This window comes from Chrysemys picta, chromosome 4, assembly GCF_011386835.1.
Source record: "Chrysemys picta bellii isolate R12L10 chromosome 4, ASM1138683v2, whole genome shotgun sequence".
NCBI lineage: Eukaryota > Metazoa > Chordata > Testudines > Emydidae > Chrysemys > Chrysemys picta.
In genome coordinates, this window is record NC_088794.1 from 9548259 (window position 1) to 9564823 (window position 16565).

General features: G+C 51.6%; 2 protein-coding genes across 6 annotated transcripts in view; both read right to left on the minus strand.

The window, feature by feature from the left end:
• LOC101941665 (zinc finger protein 229-like) overlaps positions 1-16565 on the minus strand; it is a 140725-nt gene that overhangs the window by 64002 nt on the left and 60158 nt on the right. The gene's annotated exons all lie outside the window — the stretch shown is intronic.
• Positions 4441-16565, minus strand: part of LOC101949289 (carbohydrate sulfotransferase 4-like) — a 29714-nt gene continuing 17589 nt past the window's right edge. For 2 of the 3 annotated variants that reach the window (XM_065594404.1, XM_065594405.1), the window contains one exon: positions 4441-5680. In XM_065594404.1, the coding sequence (XP_065450476.1) occupies positions 4513-5667 (1155 nt within the window). In that variant the 5' untranslated portion in view covers positions 5668-5680 and the 3' untranslated portion in view covers positions 4441-4512. Of the gene's footprint in view, positions 5681-5950; positions 6129-16565 lie in introns of those variants that run through there. The other variant, XM_065594406.1, reaches the window with a different exon arrangement.

Consider the following 16565-nt stretch of genomic DNA (forward strand, 5'->3'; position numbering starts at 1 on the left):
ATAATTTATTGATTAGCCCAGTTTTCTTCTGACTGTGTGAATCACATGTAATCAGAATATCTCCCACGCAGATCAGCAGGAGCATTTGAACATTCAACCGTCAGATTCCCAGTTCAGACCCCTACTGCTTTAACTCCTGGAGTAATTGCCTCTTTGTGGACCATCAACTAGAGAAGGACTTCACACACACTATCCCAATGGGTGACACTCTATTTTCTAGACAGCAGTAGAAGTATTTATTCTAAAATGTGCTCTATTAACAAACAGCGCTTTGTATAACTAATATTGTCTGAATCAGCAGCAGAAGGAGCAACGTAGAGCCCCAGCCCAGAGCGTTTCAGGTTTACTGCAAAAGGGGCACCAAAAAAGAACTACCCCTATAAAATGAAACCTGTAATACATTCTCAAAATGAATAGAAATCGATAGCAGGTGCTACCACAGCACCATAATAGTACATTTTGAGGGCTTATTATTTGCCATTTGATTTCTGAGTCTGAAGGGTGCACTTGGGGGTCACGTTTTCAGATTCTTCTTCACCAAACATCAGAAGACTTGTGATAAAATCACAAGAGTTAGCAACACTGCATTTGGGCCCTGTAAAGCTAATCTGGAGAGAAGATGATGACTGTAAGGGGGCATGGCTTACATCAACACTGAATGTGTCTTTTGGTTGGTCCTCTCCCAGTGCTGCGAGAAAGGGGAAGGACTGAAGTAAAGTCAGGATTCTGAGACTGACAGGTCCCCAGGCCAATGCAGAGAGGCCAGCACTCCAAGTCAGCTGGATTGACAGGACCGGCAGGTGTGAGCCAGGGCTCGATGTCTAGTTGGCAGCCGGTATCAAGCGGAGTGCCCCAAGGGTCAGTCCTGGGGCCGGTTTTGTTCAATAGCTTCATTAATGATGTGGAGGATGGTGTGGACTGCACCCTCAGCAAGTTTGCAGATGACACTAAACTGGGAGGAATGATAGACACGCTGGAGGGTAGGGACAGGATACAGAGGGACCTAGACAAATTAGAGGATTGGGCCAAAAGAAACCTGATGAGGTTCAACAAGGACAAGTGCAGAGTCCTGCACTTAGGACGGAAGAATCCCATGCACTGCTACAGACTAGGGACCGAGTGGCTACGCAGCAGTTCTGCAGAAAAGGACCTAGGGGTTACAGCGGACGAGAAGCTGGATATGAGTCGACAGTGTGTCCTTGTTGCCAAGAAGGCTAATGGCATTTTGGGCTGTATAAGTAGGGGCATTGCCAGCAGATCGAGGGACCTGATCATTCCCCTCTATTCGGCATTGGTGAGGCCGCATCTGGAATACTGTGTCCAGTTTTGGGCCCCACACTACAAGAAGGATGTGGAAAAATTGGAAAGAGTCCAGTGGAGGGCAACAAAAATTATTAGGGGGCTGGAACACATGACTTATGAGGAGAGGCTGAGGGAACTGGGATTATTTAGTCTGCAGAAGAGAAGAGTGGGGGGGATTTGATAGCTGCTTTCAACTACCTGAAGGGGGGGTTCCAAAGGGGATGAAGCTCGGCTGTTCTCAGTGGTGGCAGATGACAGAACAAGAAGCAATGGTCTCAAGTTGCAGTGGGAGAGGTTTAGGTTGGATATTAGGAAAAACTTTTTCACTGGGAGGGTGGTGAAGCACTGGAATGGGTTACCTAGGGAGGTGGTGGAATCTCCGTCCTTAGAGGTTTTTAAGGCCCGGCTTGACAAAGCCGTGGCTGGGATGATTTAGTTGGGGATTGGTCCTGCTTTGAGCAGGGGGTGGGACTAGATGACCTCCTGAGGTCCCTTCCAACCCTCATATTCTATGATTCTATGATGAAAGCCAGGGGTGCCAGAGCTGTGGCAGCACTGTCCAGCGGCACCAGTGGGGAGCCAGGGCTGAGCTCTAGCAGAGAGCTGTGGGGCCAGAGCCAGGTTAATGGACGCCAGCCATGCCACAAACAAACTGGAGCTGAGCACAGTGAACAGCAGAGGAAAGTGAGGGGGGCCCTGGGCAGAAGGCTCAGTGGAGGGAGATGGTACCAGACAAGAGGGCCTTGAAGGCCAGACGGGGAGTAGGGACCACGACCCCAGTGGGAGGGCTGATGCTGGGAAGAAGTGTCCTGCTACCCGGAGCCTGAGAGCGTGTATCCCCCACCCCTCACCCCAGGGTAGGTGTCTGACTTGGGATGTGTAGGAATAGGCTGTGACTAGCCCCAGAGAAAGTGTAGTTTATGGTGTCCCGGTGCCCATTGTGTTGGTCTCTGGATCCTTTCACCCGCTCCATTTTTCCCTGATTGGTTTACAGTTGCTGGTTAATAAATTGCATGTGGTTTAAACTCAATGCAATGATCACTGGATCAGGGAAGTGGCTGGGGAGGGGAGAGTACCCCACAGTGGGGAGAGCCTAGCCCCGGTCCTGAGCAACCCATAAGGAGACTGGGGGTAAGCCCCCAGTGATCCTGGCCCCAGCCTTACCAGGGTTACGAGGGCTCTGTCAGATGGGAGCAAGGCAGAGGAGTTCTCGAGCTCCAGCAGGCATCCGGTAAATATTGTTGAGGTGGTGACTCAGACCCTGTCCCCTTCAATTCTCCCTGGGGCAGTATAGAAGCCAGGCAAGTTCACCACGATAGCAGGACCATCCCCTGATTACATGTAGTTTGACAGTGATTTGAAAACTAACTGAGTGTACCAAGGATACTTGGGTTACCTGAGTTTTAAACCTGTTCCGAGACTCTTAATATTTGCATAGATTCCTAGATGCTTAAGGCCAGAAGGGAGCATTGTGGCCATCCAGGCTGTCCTCCTGCAGAATACAGGACAGAGAATTTCATCAAGTGAATCCTGCAACAAACCCATAATTGATGATTGAGTTAGAGCATCTCTTCTAAAATGATACTAAGCTTGATTTAAAAACTTCAAGTGCTGGATAATCCACTAAATCCTTAGGTAAAAATGCATAAACTCTGGGATTTACATGGAATTTGTACAGGTAGGGGCCTGAGTGTCTGACACTCACTGTGCCTCCTGGGCTCCAGGAATGCACCTGCTAATTGTGGTTTTATTGGTGTTTAATTAAATTGGCCTTCTGGGAGGTTTCTGACTCTTTTGGGTACTGTTACTTGGATGTGCTGTTCCCTCTCAATTGCGTTTTCTCCTTTTACTGTCCCACCTAAACTGTGGACTTTTTCAGAAAAAACAAGGCTTGCTTTGCTGCTGGGCCTTGGAGGGTGCTTCCAACCTAAGGTCACTTGTTTATTGCTGTAATGTATTTTTAGTGTGGAGACTGTAGGGCAGAGTTAGGCAGGGAAGAAAGTTATCAGTGATCTCACTGCCTCCAACTGTGCTCTGTTTCACTTAGGGTTACCATTCGTCCGGATTCTGCTGGACATGTCTGGCTTTTTTGAGTTAAAAATAGCGTCCGGGGGGAATTGGTAAATGTCCGGATTTCCCCCCCCCCCCCATGCAGAGCACGCACGGCTGACAGGGCAGCCAGCTGGATCGTGCCACTTGCACGGGGCTCTGGCAGCCAGAGCCCCTCCTCCACTTCCCCCTCCTCTCCTCTGCAACTTGAGACCACTCCCCTCCTCTCTCTCCCTCCCTCCCCGTCCCTGCATTCGCAGATCGCCGGCCGGCCGTTCGCCTCGGGCTTCCGGCAGTCTGGAGCTCCTCCCGCTCCCCCTCCCCTGCTGCCCAGTGCGCCGCCCCGCAGCACTCTGTTCTGAGCGGCACGGTAAGGGGGCCAGGGGGTCGGAGAAGGGGCAGGGAGGTTCTGGAGGGGGCAGTCAAGAGACAGGGAGCAGGGTTGGATGGGTCGGGAGTTCAGGGGGGGCTGTCTGGGGGTTGGGGGTGTAAGGTTTTGGGCAGTCAGCGTACAGGTAGGGTCCTAGGGGGGCAGTTAGGGGACAAGGAACAGGGAGGCTTAGGTAGGGGGTGGGGTTCTGGAGGGCAGTTAGGAGCAGGGGTCCCAGGAGGGGGCAATCAGGGGACAAGGAGTGGGGGGGGGTTGGGAGTTCTGGGGGCGGGGCTGTCAGGGGGCAAGAGTGGGGAGAGGGATCGGAGCAGTCAGGGGACAGGGAGCAGAGGGGTTTAGATGGGTCGGGAGTTCGGGGGGGGGGCTGCCAGGGGGTGGGGAGAGCTTGGATGGGGTGGGGGTGTGGATAAGGGTTGGGGCAGTCAGAGGACAGGTAGGGGGTAGGTTCCTAGGGGGCCAGTTAGGATGGGGGGAAGGTCTCAGGAGGGGGCTGTCAGGGGACAAGGAGTGGGGGGGAGGGTTGGGGGTTCTGAGGCGGGCGGGAAGTGGGAGGGAGTGGAAGGGGCAGGGGTGGGGCTAGGGCAGGACAGGGACGGGGCTAGGGTGGGGCTTCTCCCGTCCTCTTTTTTGATTGTTGAAATATGGTAACCCTAGTTTCACTCTGTACACGTGCGCACACACGCACGCACACACACATATATTTTCACTTGTGCACACAGTTCTGAATTCTGCAGCCTTCAGCTGACAAACAGGAGGCAAATTTTCTAAATTCAGCTCCCCGTGTCACTGGGTGGAAGGCCCTGGGTAAATAACAGGTTCAGTGCCATATCTTTCTGTTCTTCCTCGGACATCACTAGTCGATAACCCAATAGGTCCATGGCATCTTTGCACACATTTTGCAACTTTGCTATTTTCTGGAAGGGCAGGTTCTTCCTCCAGGCCTGGGACACATTCACTGCATCTCTGGAGTCGATGTCAAAGGCCTGCATCCCTAAGCCTTTTCCATGAGTGATGTTGTATACCCACACCTGAAGTTTGGGTTTGAGGTGGAGCTCTGCAAACTTATACATCTGTGCAACCTTTGCCAGGGGATCGCTGACAATATCTTCATAGCGCACCAGCATGTAGCGGCCTTTGAGGAAGCTGGGAAGGGCCTGGCTGCCTTCAGTGTAAATCTGGATGTGACTTTTACAGATTTCCTGCATCACGTTGTAGGGCCCCCTCTCCTCTTGGCTCTTCTGGGGCCCCACCACAATGTTATTGTCGTTTATCAGAGCAGCCACTGTTTTCTCACGACTGTGGAACACAGCCCTGGGGTCGCGAACCAAGTGAATGATTTTGAGATTCAGGGAGGGGTCAGTGAGAAGGGGATAGAGAACTGTCAGATCAAAGAACCGGACCTCCTTGATGACTGTGTGGCTATAGGTCTTGCAAGCTTCCTCCACCTTGCTGAATGGGTACCTGCTGCAGAAGATCTTGCAGGCAGTTTTGGAAATGATGTGGTTGCGCTGGAAGTAGTCACATGCAGGGGGGGAGCACAGGGCCCGGCTGGCCTCCCACTGAAATAAATCAGATTTATTCCTCTGTGTAGACATGTAGGCATCAAACACAGACATGTCGCACAGAAAGACAGACCTGATGAGGTCACGTGCTGCCATCTGTAAGGCTTTGGCCCTGTTCTGGTACATGGCTGTCCACACATGCCGGGCAGGCTCCATCAGGTAGAAGACATCAGGGTGCTGGCTGAAGAGCTGGCCAGTGAAGGAAGATCCTGACCGCCAGGAGGAGAGAATGAGGATGTGCACCTGAGCTGGCTTCTCTTCCTGGGGGGAATAGCTGCTGCGAAGCTGAGAGAGGAAGCAGATGAAAACAATCGACTGAACTGCCAGGAACACTATCACTATTGTCTTGTTTGACTTCAGCATGGTGGCTAAGAGCCTGAGGAGAGAGAGAGAGAGAGAGAGAGAGAGTGAGTGCCTTCAGATTGTTGGGTTAACAAACACCGTGGGAAGCCAGAACACTCAGGACTGGACCTCAGAGAAAACCGCAGCACCCCTGTTCTGGGGAAACAGAGCGCAGCCTTGCCAGCAATGACATTCTGGCAGCAAATTTGAATGGTCTCTGGTGAAAGCAGATAAAAGGGGCTGTGGGCCTGTTTGTGAGCCTACGCACTAGGAGAGAGTGGGATTGAATGCTATAGATGCCCACCTGTGCTGTAAGTCACTACAGCATCTTGCTCCTAACTCTTCTCCAGAGAAAGGAAAGACGCATTTTTTTCTCTTTTCCTTCTCAAGAAGGGGTTTATACAGCCCCTGAGAAGCCAAAGTATTTCCCTGGATGGGGCCTTTTCCATTTTTTCAGCCTTGTCCTGGGTTGAATTTCCCAGCTGGTGGGAGAGAGAGAAGCCTGGAAAGAAAGGAAGCCTTTGGTGAGGCTCCGACAGCTGCGTGGTGCAAAGCAGTGCATCACAGCTGGAGCTGTGCCCCCTGGTGTGTTTAAAAAGCAGGGTTCTGGTTTTCATTATACTGACTTGATGGTTGTTATTGTTGCAATATGGCCTAGAGACCCCAGTTGGGCTGTGTGATGTAATGAAGGAAGGCATAGTAGACACAGAGAACGAGATGCCAATCCCTGCCTTGAAGAGATTACAATCCAAGTGGAAGCTGAGAGCCATCAGGTGGATGCATCAAACAGGTGAGGGAGCCCAGCTAACTATAACTGCAAATAAATAACTACTTCTCACAGGCCTTTGGGAAACAGGGATCGAGCATTATTCTAAGTTTACAAATAGAGAAACTGAGGCATGGGGCTGACACATGACCTTCTCGGAGCCTCCCTTATCCACTGGTATCTGCACCATGGCTTCCTGACCCCCCATCCTGTGCTCAAGCCCCTGGCACATGCTTCCACGTACAGCCTCACAGGCATGTCCGTAAAGTGCCCAAATGTCCCATTTTTAAACAGCTTGTCCCTGAAATTTGGAGCCTTAAAAGAGACCATCAGTTCCTGTGCTCCTGTCCTGCAGGGCTACGGCAATTCAGGGATGCCATTTGCTCCAGGCCAAACTGTTGGCGGCAGCAGCACTTCCAAACAGAGGCTGACACCAGCCACATGACTGACTGCCAAGGCCCAGCCGGCGATGCCAGAGCCGTCTCTGGGGCCAGGAGGAGCAGGGCTTGCCTGGCCTGTTCCCAGCTGTGACGAACTGGGCCTGTTCTCACTGTGGTCTGTGAATGCTGACAGGGGAGTGTGCTGGGATAGTCTGCATTGGAGGATGGGATCTGCCCGGGGCGCATTCCTGAGTGTGTAACATGAGAACCCAGGAAGGGGTTGAAGGCCAGGTGACTCCTGAGCCCGGGAAACTGGACAAAGGCTGTGGGAGGGGTCGCTGAAGGCAGTGTGCTGGAAGCAGGCTGGAGAGAGGGCTGGGAGGCAGAGATGGCTCTGACCTCCCAAGGGGGGCTGGGCTGGGATGCCCGGGGACCCCAAGATGGACCTAACTGAGGGGGTCCCTGTTGTCAGTGCCTGCAAGACCTGTCTTGGACTGTATTCCTGTCATCCAAATAAACCTTCTGCTTTACTGGCTGGCTGAGAGTCATGGTGAATCGCAGGGAGCCGGGGGTGCAGGGCCCTGAGTTCCCCAATACTCCGTGACACCAGCGCAGGAGGCAAGGGATGAGGAGGGAACTAGCTCCCCAGTGGCAAGGGGTCATGCTGCTGTGAATGGTTTATTGTGCCTCAGGGTCACGGGCAGGATCTGAGACTCAGCCACAGAAAATCATCTCCGGCTCTTGCCAGCTGTTTCCTTCATTTGAATGAGACAACACGCTGTATCAAACACCCTTTATGTATAAACAAGGGCAGCTTGGGAACGGGGTCGCCACCACGACTGTCGCTGCCGCATAAAACTGAGCAACAGGGTCAGCTCCTGCCCATCTCCCTGCCTTGAGTGACAAGCGTCACTCCTTCTGCTGCTCGCTAGCCCTGAGATCAGTCCCTCACTCAACCCCCCTATCCTGAGTGACAGGAGTCAGCCCGCAGCTAGCCCCCCTACCCTGAGCAAGTGGTACCCCTTCCTGCACCCTGAGCGACAGGCTCATTCTCCCTGGTAATCTGGCACCTTTGCCAGCTGGCACACACTACCGTACCTGCTGAGCATACAGAGGAGCTGGTTGGGTCCCAGCACAGGTGTCCTCTCCCCAGCTGATCTGGGGAAAGAGGAAGCCAGGAACTCTTTGTAATCAGCTCCTACCTTGAAATGGCTGACCTTGGGCAGAGGCTGCCCCAGCTGCTAGGCAGGGCTCTCTCAGGTGGAGCAGGGGCAGCCAAATGAACATGCTCACTTGAAGAATAGGAGTACTTGTGGCACCTTAGAGACTAACAAATTTATTAGAGCATAAGCTTTCGTGGACTACAGCCCACTTCTTCGGCTGCATACAGAATGGAACATATATTGAGGAGATATATATACACACATACAGAGAGCATGAACAGGTGGGAGTTGTCTTACCAACTCTGAGAGGCCAATTAAGTAAGAGAAAAAAAAAACTTTTGAAGTGATAATCAAGCTAGCCCAGTACAGACAAGTTGATAAGAAGTGTGAGAATACTTACAAGGGGAGATAGAGTCAATGTTTGTAATGGCTCAGCCATTCCCAGTCCTTATTCAATCCTTTGTTGATTGTGTCTAGTTTGGGAATGGCTGAGCCATTACAAACATTGACTCTATCTCCCCTTGTAAGTATTCTCACACTTCTTATCAACCTGTCTGTACTGGGCTAGCTTGATTATCACTTCAAAAGTTTTTTTTTTTCTCTTACTTAATTGGCCTCTCAGAGTTGGTAAGACAACTCCCACCTGTTCATGCTCTCTGTATGTGTGTATATATATCTCCTCAATATATGTTCCATTCTGTATGCATCCGAAGAAGTGGGCTGTAGTCCACGAAAGCTCATGCTCTAATAAATTTGTTAGTCTCTAAGGTGCCACAAGTACTCCTGTTCTTTTTGCGGATATAGACTAACACGGCTGCTACTCCGAAATGCTCACTTGAGAAGGACCTGGCACACCCAAAGCTGCACCCTAAAATGAGGCCTTGTTTACATGAGAAAGGGGCACCCTAAGGGGTGACTTAAAACCAGTTTAGTTAAACCAGTGTACAGGGCTGTGTGGACACTTGTAGTTAAGTGTAAAGCAGGAGGACTCAACTCAAGAAGGAATCAACTGTAGCTAAACGGAACTCTGCGCATCCACACAGCCTTATGCCCCCGTTTAACTCAGTTGGTTCAAAAGTCACAGCGGAGGTTAAACGGGTGCAGCTTTCTTGTGTCGACAAGTCCTGAGTGTGACACAGATCCTTTCTGTTAGTGAGATAGTCAATGGAACAGCCTGCACGGGTTCCTCTTTCTGAGCCTTAGGCGGCAGCATATAAACCATGATGAACGAGCTAGCACGTCGTAGGACAGTGGTTTTCAAACTGTAAGTCGCAACCCAGTACTGGGTCACGGAATGCAAGGCACTGGGTCGCGGGACCTCTGGTCAGCGCCGCCGATGGGGCTGTTAAAAGTCCCGTTGGCGGTGCTGCCTGGCTAAGGCAGGCTAGTCCCTATCTGTTCTGACACTGCGCTGCGCCCCAGAAGCGGCCAGCAGCTGCCCCTGCCCTGAGCACCGGCTCCACACTCCCATTGGCTGGTTCCAATGGGAGCTGGAGGAAGCAGTACCTGTGGGCAAGAGCTGCACGGAGCCGCTTGCGCGCCTCCACCTAGGAGCCAGACCTGCTTCTGGCCACTTCCGGGGCGCAGCGTAGTCTGAAGTGCCAGGACAGGCAGGAAGCCTGCCTTAGCACCCACGCTGCGCCGCTGACTGGGAGCCGCCTGAGGTAAGCCCATGCCACAACCCTGCGCCCCAATCCCCCTCCCCATCCCTGACCCCCCCCCCAGAGCCTACACCTCCAGCCCAGAGCCCTGACCCCCTCCCGCACCCCAACCCTCTGCCCCAGCCCTGAGCCCCTCCAACATCCCAAACCTCTCACCCCCAGCTCCGTTGGGTCACAGACATCAACAATTTTCTTCAACTGGGTCACCAGAAAAAAGGTTTGAAAACCACTGTCTTAGGAGACTGCACAGCCTCCGGAAAGGGCCCCGGCACGCTCCACATGCTGACGCGTCCCAGTGGTTTGTGTTGGAGGAGGTTTGTCACCTATGTAAACATTCTTGCTGGATTCCTCTAGCACATAAGGGAGGTGAAGCTTCCAAAATGAGACATGAAAACCCAAAAAGTTCCCCTCTCAACCAGATCCCTCAGTGTTTCTCCAGAAAAAAATGTCTCCTTGGGTCCTCCTCCATGTACCCCAGAAGTGACAGTTACTAGGTAGGCAATTCATACATGAGGTCAACCTAATTCTTATGGGAACAAGCATACTCATGAATCTACAAGCTGAGTTGATATCAGAGAGGAGAAGGGAGTACGTTCTATAGAGGTTGCCCCAATGATGGCCAAAGAGGAGTAGGTACAGAGGGGCCTACTTGCATGAGGTGGATGCAGGCTTTGGTTAAGCAGACCTTAGTCTCAGAGATGGAGAAATTTGGGTGAGCACCTGTGCAGTGCAGGTGTGTTTCTGAGCAATCTCTCTCAGCAATAACAAAAGGTTAGCAAACAATGAAAAGTGTGCAAACAAAGCAAAGTCGCAAACATACACGGGACATAAAGTGCTTGGAAACAAATGTGTCCAGATGTAGCATTCTGTACATGGCTCCAGATTTTCCATCTGGAGCGTCCACACTACCACTCAGATGGGTTTGAGCCAATGGTCTCTTTGCAGCTCCTTTCCCTGTGAGCGTCTGGCTTTGATAACAGTGTTTTATGTTTCTCTTGTGTCTTCAAGAATCCCCAAACACTTCATGTGCTCTGGGCCTAACCCTGCTCCCAGATGAAGCATTGATTTAAATGGGAATGAATCAGGCTTTACACACATGCAGGGGTCACTTGCCCCACTAATGAAATCTAGCCACCTCTGAGGTGAAATGTGGCAGCTGTTTACCACTGTGCAGCAATATTATCCTCTCCTGATACGACTGAGGAGCGAGCAGTGGCACACTGAACAGAAAGAGACCGTTCCATAGCTAGGGTGGTCCCTCTCTGGTACAGTTCACAACAGCACTGCACTACAAGCAGTAGCGTAGCTAGTGGGGTGCAGGGGAAGCAGCCGCTTCCCCTCAGCACGTTTTCAAAAAGCGGTGTGCCTGCCGGCCGGCGCTGACCTCCTGCAGACAAGAGGGGACAGCACGGCCGGAGGAGCCGTGGGGAGGGGGCGGCGCAGCTGGAGGAGCGAGGGGGGGCGTAGCAGGGTGGCCCGCAGCGCGGCTAGCAGCCGTGGCCGGCAGCCAATGGGCTGGGGCGGCGGGCGCGGCCGAAGGAGCGAGTGGGGGCGCAGCAGGGTGGCTCGGTTGTTTTGAATTTTAATCCTGTCCTCCACAGAGCTTGCAATCCTTCCCAGCTTGGTGCCATCTTCAAATTTTATAAGCATATTCTTCACTCCATTTTGTAAGTCATTAATGAAAATATTGAATGGTACCAGACCTAGGACTGTCCCCTGTGGAGCCCCACAAGAGACACCCTTCTAGTTTGACTACGAACCATTGAGAACTACTCTTTGAGTACGGTCTTTCAACCAGTGGCATAGTCTTTCAACCAGTGGTCCACTCACCTTAGAGTAATTTCATCTAGACCACATTTCCCTAGTGTATCTATGAGAATATCATGTTAGACTGTGTCAAAAGCCTTACTAAAATCAAGATATATCACATTTACTGCTGCCCTCCATCTACTAGACCCGTAATCTTGTCAAAGAAGGGAATTAGGTTGGTTTGACATGATTTGTGCATGACAAATCCATGCTATTCTTTATAACCCTATTTTCTTTCAGGTGCTTATAAACTGATTGTTTAATTGTTCCAGTATCTTTCCAGGTATCAAAGTTGAACTGACTGGTCTATAATTCCCTGGGTCCTCTTTGTTCCCCTATGTTTGCCCTTCTCTGGTCTTCTGGAACCTCACCCATCCTCCAGGAGTTCTCAAAGATAATTGCTAGCTGTTCTGAGATTGCTTCAGCTAATTCCTGAAGTAACCTAGGATGCACTTTATCAAGCCCTGCCAACTTAAATACAGCTAACTTATCTGAAAAATCTTTAACATGGTCTTGTCCTATCTTGGCTTGCATTTCTTCCCCCTTGTGGTTAATATTAATTGGGTTGAGTATTTGGTCACCATTACCATTAACCTTTTTAGGGAAGACTGAAGCAAAATAGGTTTCAGATTGGTAGCCATGTTAGTCTGTATCAGCAAAAACAACAAGGAGTCCTTGTGGCACCATAGAGACTAACAAATTTATTTGGGCAAAATAGGCATTAAACACTTCAGTTTTCTTGATGTCATCAGTCATTAGCTCTCCTTTCCCCCTACGTAGAGGACCTACATTTTCCTTCATCATTCTCTTGCTCCTAATCTATTTAAAGAACCTTTTCTTATTGCATTTTATGTCCCTTGCTAGGTATAACTAATTTTGTGCCTTAATCTTTCTGATTTTGTTGCTGCATGTGCTATCCTTTTGTACTCATCTTTAGCAAATTGTCCACGTTTCCACTTTTTGTAGGATTCCTTGTTGATTTTCAGGTCATTAAGAAGCTCCTGATGGATCCTGTAGAAGGGCTTGGCCGAGGCTCGTCCCTTCGTGGGGCTGTGAGGTAGCCCACTGCCTCCCAACAGTTCCCTATGGGCGCAGGCCCTGGGTCAGGGCGGCAGTGCCGTAACGAGGGCGAGGTGAGTGAGGCACTTGCCTCAGGTATGCAGAGCCTAGGGGCGCAAGTGTCAGCTTCTCTCTCGGCTGCTGCCTCTATGGCAACCAGAGACATTGGCTGGCAGAGAGCTGAGCCTGAGGGTGGGTGAGCGAGCAGCTGGCTACTGCAAGTCAGGAAGGGTAGGGGTAGGACACATGCTTCTGAGACGTAGCCTTCCCCTCCCCCAGCACTCACCTGGAGGAGATGCTGCGGGGGCTTCCGGTGGGAGACAGGCTCATCGGCAGTAGACCTCACTCATCACCTGAGCAGCTGCTGGGGCTTCGGTGAGTGTTTGATGCTGGGATCTGCACCTCCTCCCCCCCCCAGCCATCACTCCTGCAAACTGGGCAAGGGGCACCCCCATCCACCACCCCCAGTGAGGCTATGGCGAGGGGCAGCAGAGGAGGAAGGAAGACACATGTGATGGCAGTCCCCTCCCCCCCAGCACCCATCACCCCCAGATCCCACACCCCCTCTCCAGCCTCCAAACTCTGTCCCAGGGCCTGCACCCCAGACTCCATCCCAGAGCCCAACCTCTCAACCATCCTACACCCCAATCCCCTGCCCCAACCCAGGGCCTGCACCCCAGACCTCCTTCCCCCACCCAAACTCCCTCGCAGAGCCTTAGGGAGGTGGGGGGCAGAGTTGGGGGGTGGGTGGGCTCTGAGTGTTCTGGGCACCACCAACATTTCTACAAACCTGCTGCCCCTGATACTTGAAGGCGGGGGGTGAGGAGGCAAGTCAGTGGATGGAGGGGGGCATCCATTTTCAGTATTTTAACTTTTGGTACTGCATTGATTGACTGCTGTGTGACCCCCTGGGTCTTTGAATGAGGCTTTATACTTGGTGGGGAGTGACGAGGCGAGCGGTGAGTTGGTGGCTGGAGTGGGGCAAGCGGCGGGTGGGCAAAGAGGCAAGCGGTGGGCCAGCAGGGGTTCTAGGGGCGGGCATAGGGGTTTCTGGCAGGGGAGGGAGAAGGTGAAAGGAGGCGAGTGGTGGGTGGGCGACTGACTAGGAGGGACACAGCAAGCCAGCGGGGGCTAGGGGGTGAAGGGGGTGTGATGGTGGGGCCAAGCAGGGAGGGGGCAGGTCCTATTTTACTGCTGTGTGTTAGGGGGCTTATTCCTTCACCCTCTTACTTCCCTGGTCCTTCTCGCATGAACAGAGAGCAACAATACCCAAAGTCCAAAGGCGCAAACAATTTGATGTTTATTGGGGTGAACTTCCAGCAAGCATGATTCCAGTTTTCTTCCTCAGTGTCCCCCTTCCCAGCTCTGACACCACAGAGCCCTGCCTGTCTCCCTGTTCCCATTCCTTGTTTCCATTCCCCCCCTTAACAAAACATGATCCCAATTTTCCCACCCCCAGTCTCTGTTCACATTCCCCCCCTACTTCCTGATTGACTGAAGACTATATAGTAAAAGTTGAGTTCTGCTTAGCTATACCTTAACCAATTATTTTACTGAAATTTAACTAACCAATCCTAACATATTGTAACATGATTATTTAACCAATTATATTTCACCACCTTAATTGGTTTACACCCAACAAAATTAATTATACAGCAGACAGAAACAATTACAGAACCAGACAGAGACCATGCAAATAAACATACAAAACAATACAGAGGTGAGGATTTCACAACTACATGTATACAGACATAAGGGTTTTCCAGCTGTGTCTATTGATAAGATTCCTAACAGCCCAATAGCACCTTATTTCCATGTGACTAGTTTGAAATGTGAGGATGTAACCGTTTACTTTTCAGCCCATGGCTGCCTTTACTGCTTAGCCAAAGGCCTTACTTAGCCTAAGAACAGAGCCTCAGGCTAGGTCTACACTACCCGCCTGAATCGGCGAGTAGAAATCGATCTCTCGGGGATCGAATTATCGTGTCTCATCGGGACGCGACAATCGATCCCCGAATCAATGCTCTTACTCCACCTGCGGAGGTGGGAGTAAGCGCCGTCGACGGGGAGCTGTGGAGGTCGATTTTGCCACCGTCCTCACAGCGGGGTAAGTCGGCTCCGATAGGTCGAATTCAGCTACGCTATTCACGTAGCTGAATTTGCGTATCTTAAATCGACCCCCCCCCCCCCCGTAGTGAAGACCTGCCCTCAGACTGTCACAGTACGACAAGGCCCTTACACAGACAGTCAGTGATTTTGATTCTTTCTTTTATACCTCTATAACTAGCTAAGTGATAAGAATACACTTGTAAGCAGAGTCCGGATGAGCTCTACCCTGACATCTGGTGGTGAATTATGGCGAGTGTGGAAAAGAACTCCAGGGACTGATCTTGTTTGCATAGGCACACCCACCCGCCTGGCATGAAACAACAGCAACTAAAGTGGTTACTTTGGATGGGGTGGGATCCCCAGTTTCTCTGTTATTGGGGCAGGAAGAATAAAGTTTTGTTACCCTGATTCTGTGAATCAAGGCCAGTGAAACTGTTGTATGACAGAAGGACTGAGTGAGTCCTTCACCATTACCTAAGTAGCACTTGCTTGACAAGGGGTATGGGTTACAAAACCCAGTGAATAGAGAGGGGTTGGGGGACAGGTATTTGTAGCTGGTGGTGTGGGTGCCTTTTCAGAGCCTGAAACACCAATTGCAGCTCATCCTCTCTCCACTGTTGAATGTCAGAGCTAACTTTGATTCCATTAGGAGTCTAGTTACAGGCTGCTGAGCTGAGTTCACTTTGGGCCAATAGTGCACCAGCACTGGGGCTCCCCTACTACTAGCTGAAATCACAAAAGAGCTAAAGTTATTAAGAGCTGAGATCACTGAGGCTGTGTTAACTAGTGGGGGAGCCTGAAGCTATATTGCTAAGCGGCTGGCGGAGCAGCTGGTAGAGTGGAGCCTCGCGGGGCGGAGCAGAGCTGAGTGGCTCACAGGTCCGTGAGTGGAGCGGCTGGAGGAGCAGCGAGCAGAGCAGAGCCTTGTGGGAGCGGCCCAAGGGACGGCTGAAGTGGAGCGGAGCCGAGCGGCTCACAGGTCGGTGAGCGGAGCGGAGCGGAGCAGCTGCCAGAGCAGTTCGTGGGACGGCAGGAGTGGCTCACGGGACTGCGGGTGGAGTGAAGCGGCTCGTGGTGAAGGCTGCGGTGGAACCCCACGGAGAAGCAGCCGGTTGGCCTCGGATCACGTAAGGTGCCCCTTAACACCCTGCTCACCCCCCCCCCTTGAACTCTGGGGCTGCACTGATCAGGGACAGAGACTTTGGGGGGTTGTTGGACTTTTGGGACTTTGGGGATTCTTGGGTCGCTGGTTTCAAGAACCAACGGGAAAGGACACGGCCCAATCTGCTGGGGTGGGTCTTCGCTCATGGTTTGGTCTATGAACTCTAGTTGTGGTGTTTTCCCAATTTAATGCTATGTCATTTACCTCATGTTATTAAACATTTTCTGCTACACCAAGGCTCTGTGTTTGCGAGAAGGGAAGTACTGCCTCTTCGAGGCGCCCAGGGGTGTGTGTAAGATTTTCACAGGTCACTGGGTGGGGGCTCGAGCTGGTTCTGTGTCACGCTGTTGGGAAGGGACCCCTATGTACTGAACCCGGCCCTTGCTGCTATCAACTGGCCTGGCAGAAGGGTTACACACCTAAATTCTTAAAGTATAGGCCTTTACAGACAGGCCTGAATATCTATATCCTAACACTGATCTGGTCACCCTATGCATGCTGTTTCTCCCCCCCTCCCCCCCCAACCTTCCTTTTCGGCTGTGACGTTATTGACATAATCTGGGACCATATAGAACATGGGTGCAACCAAAGTCCTGTAGTGGCACCAAATCTTGTATAAAGGGGGTCAAATGGGGTGTCTAAGACAAGGTTATGGTTTACTGGTTATGATTATGCCGGCTATATGTGTGTATCAGTTTTGTAGTTGAAGTTATGAATATTGGCTCTATACTGTCTGTATTTCAAACTTATGCTATGCTTCTGGGTGACATACCAGACAAGCTGGTGTCAGCTCTGCCTAGCCTGCTTGAT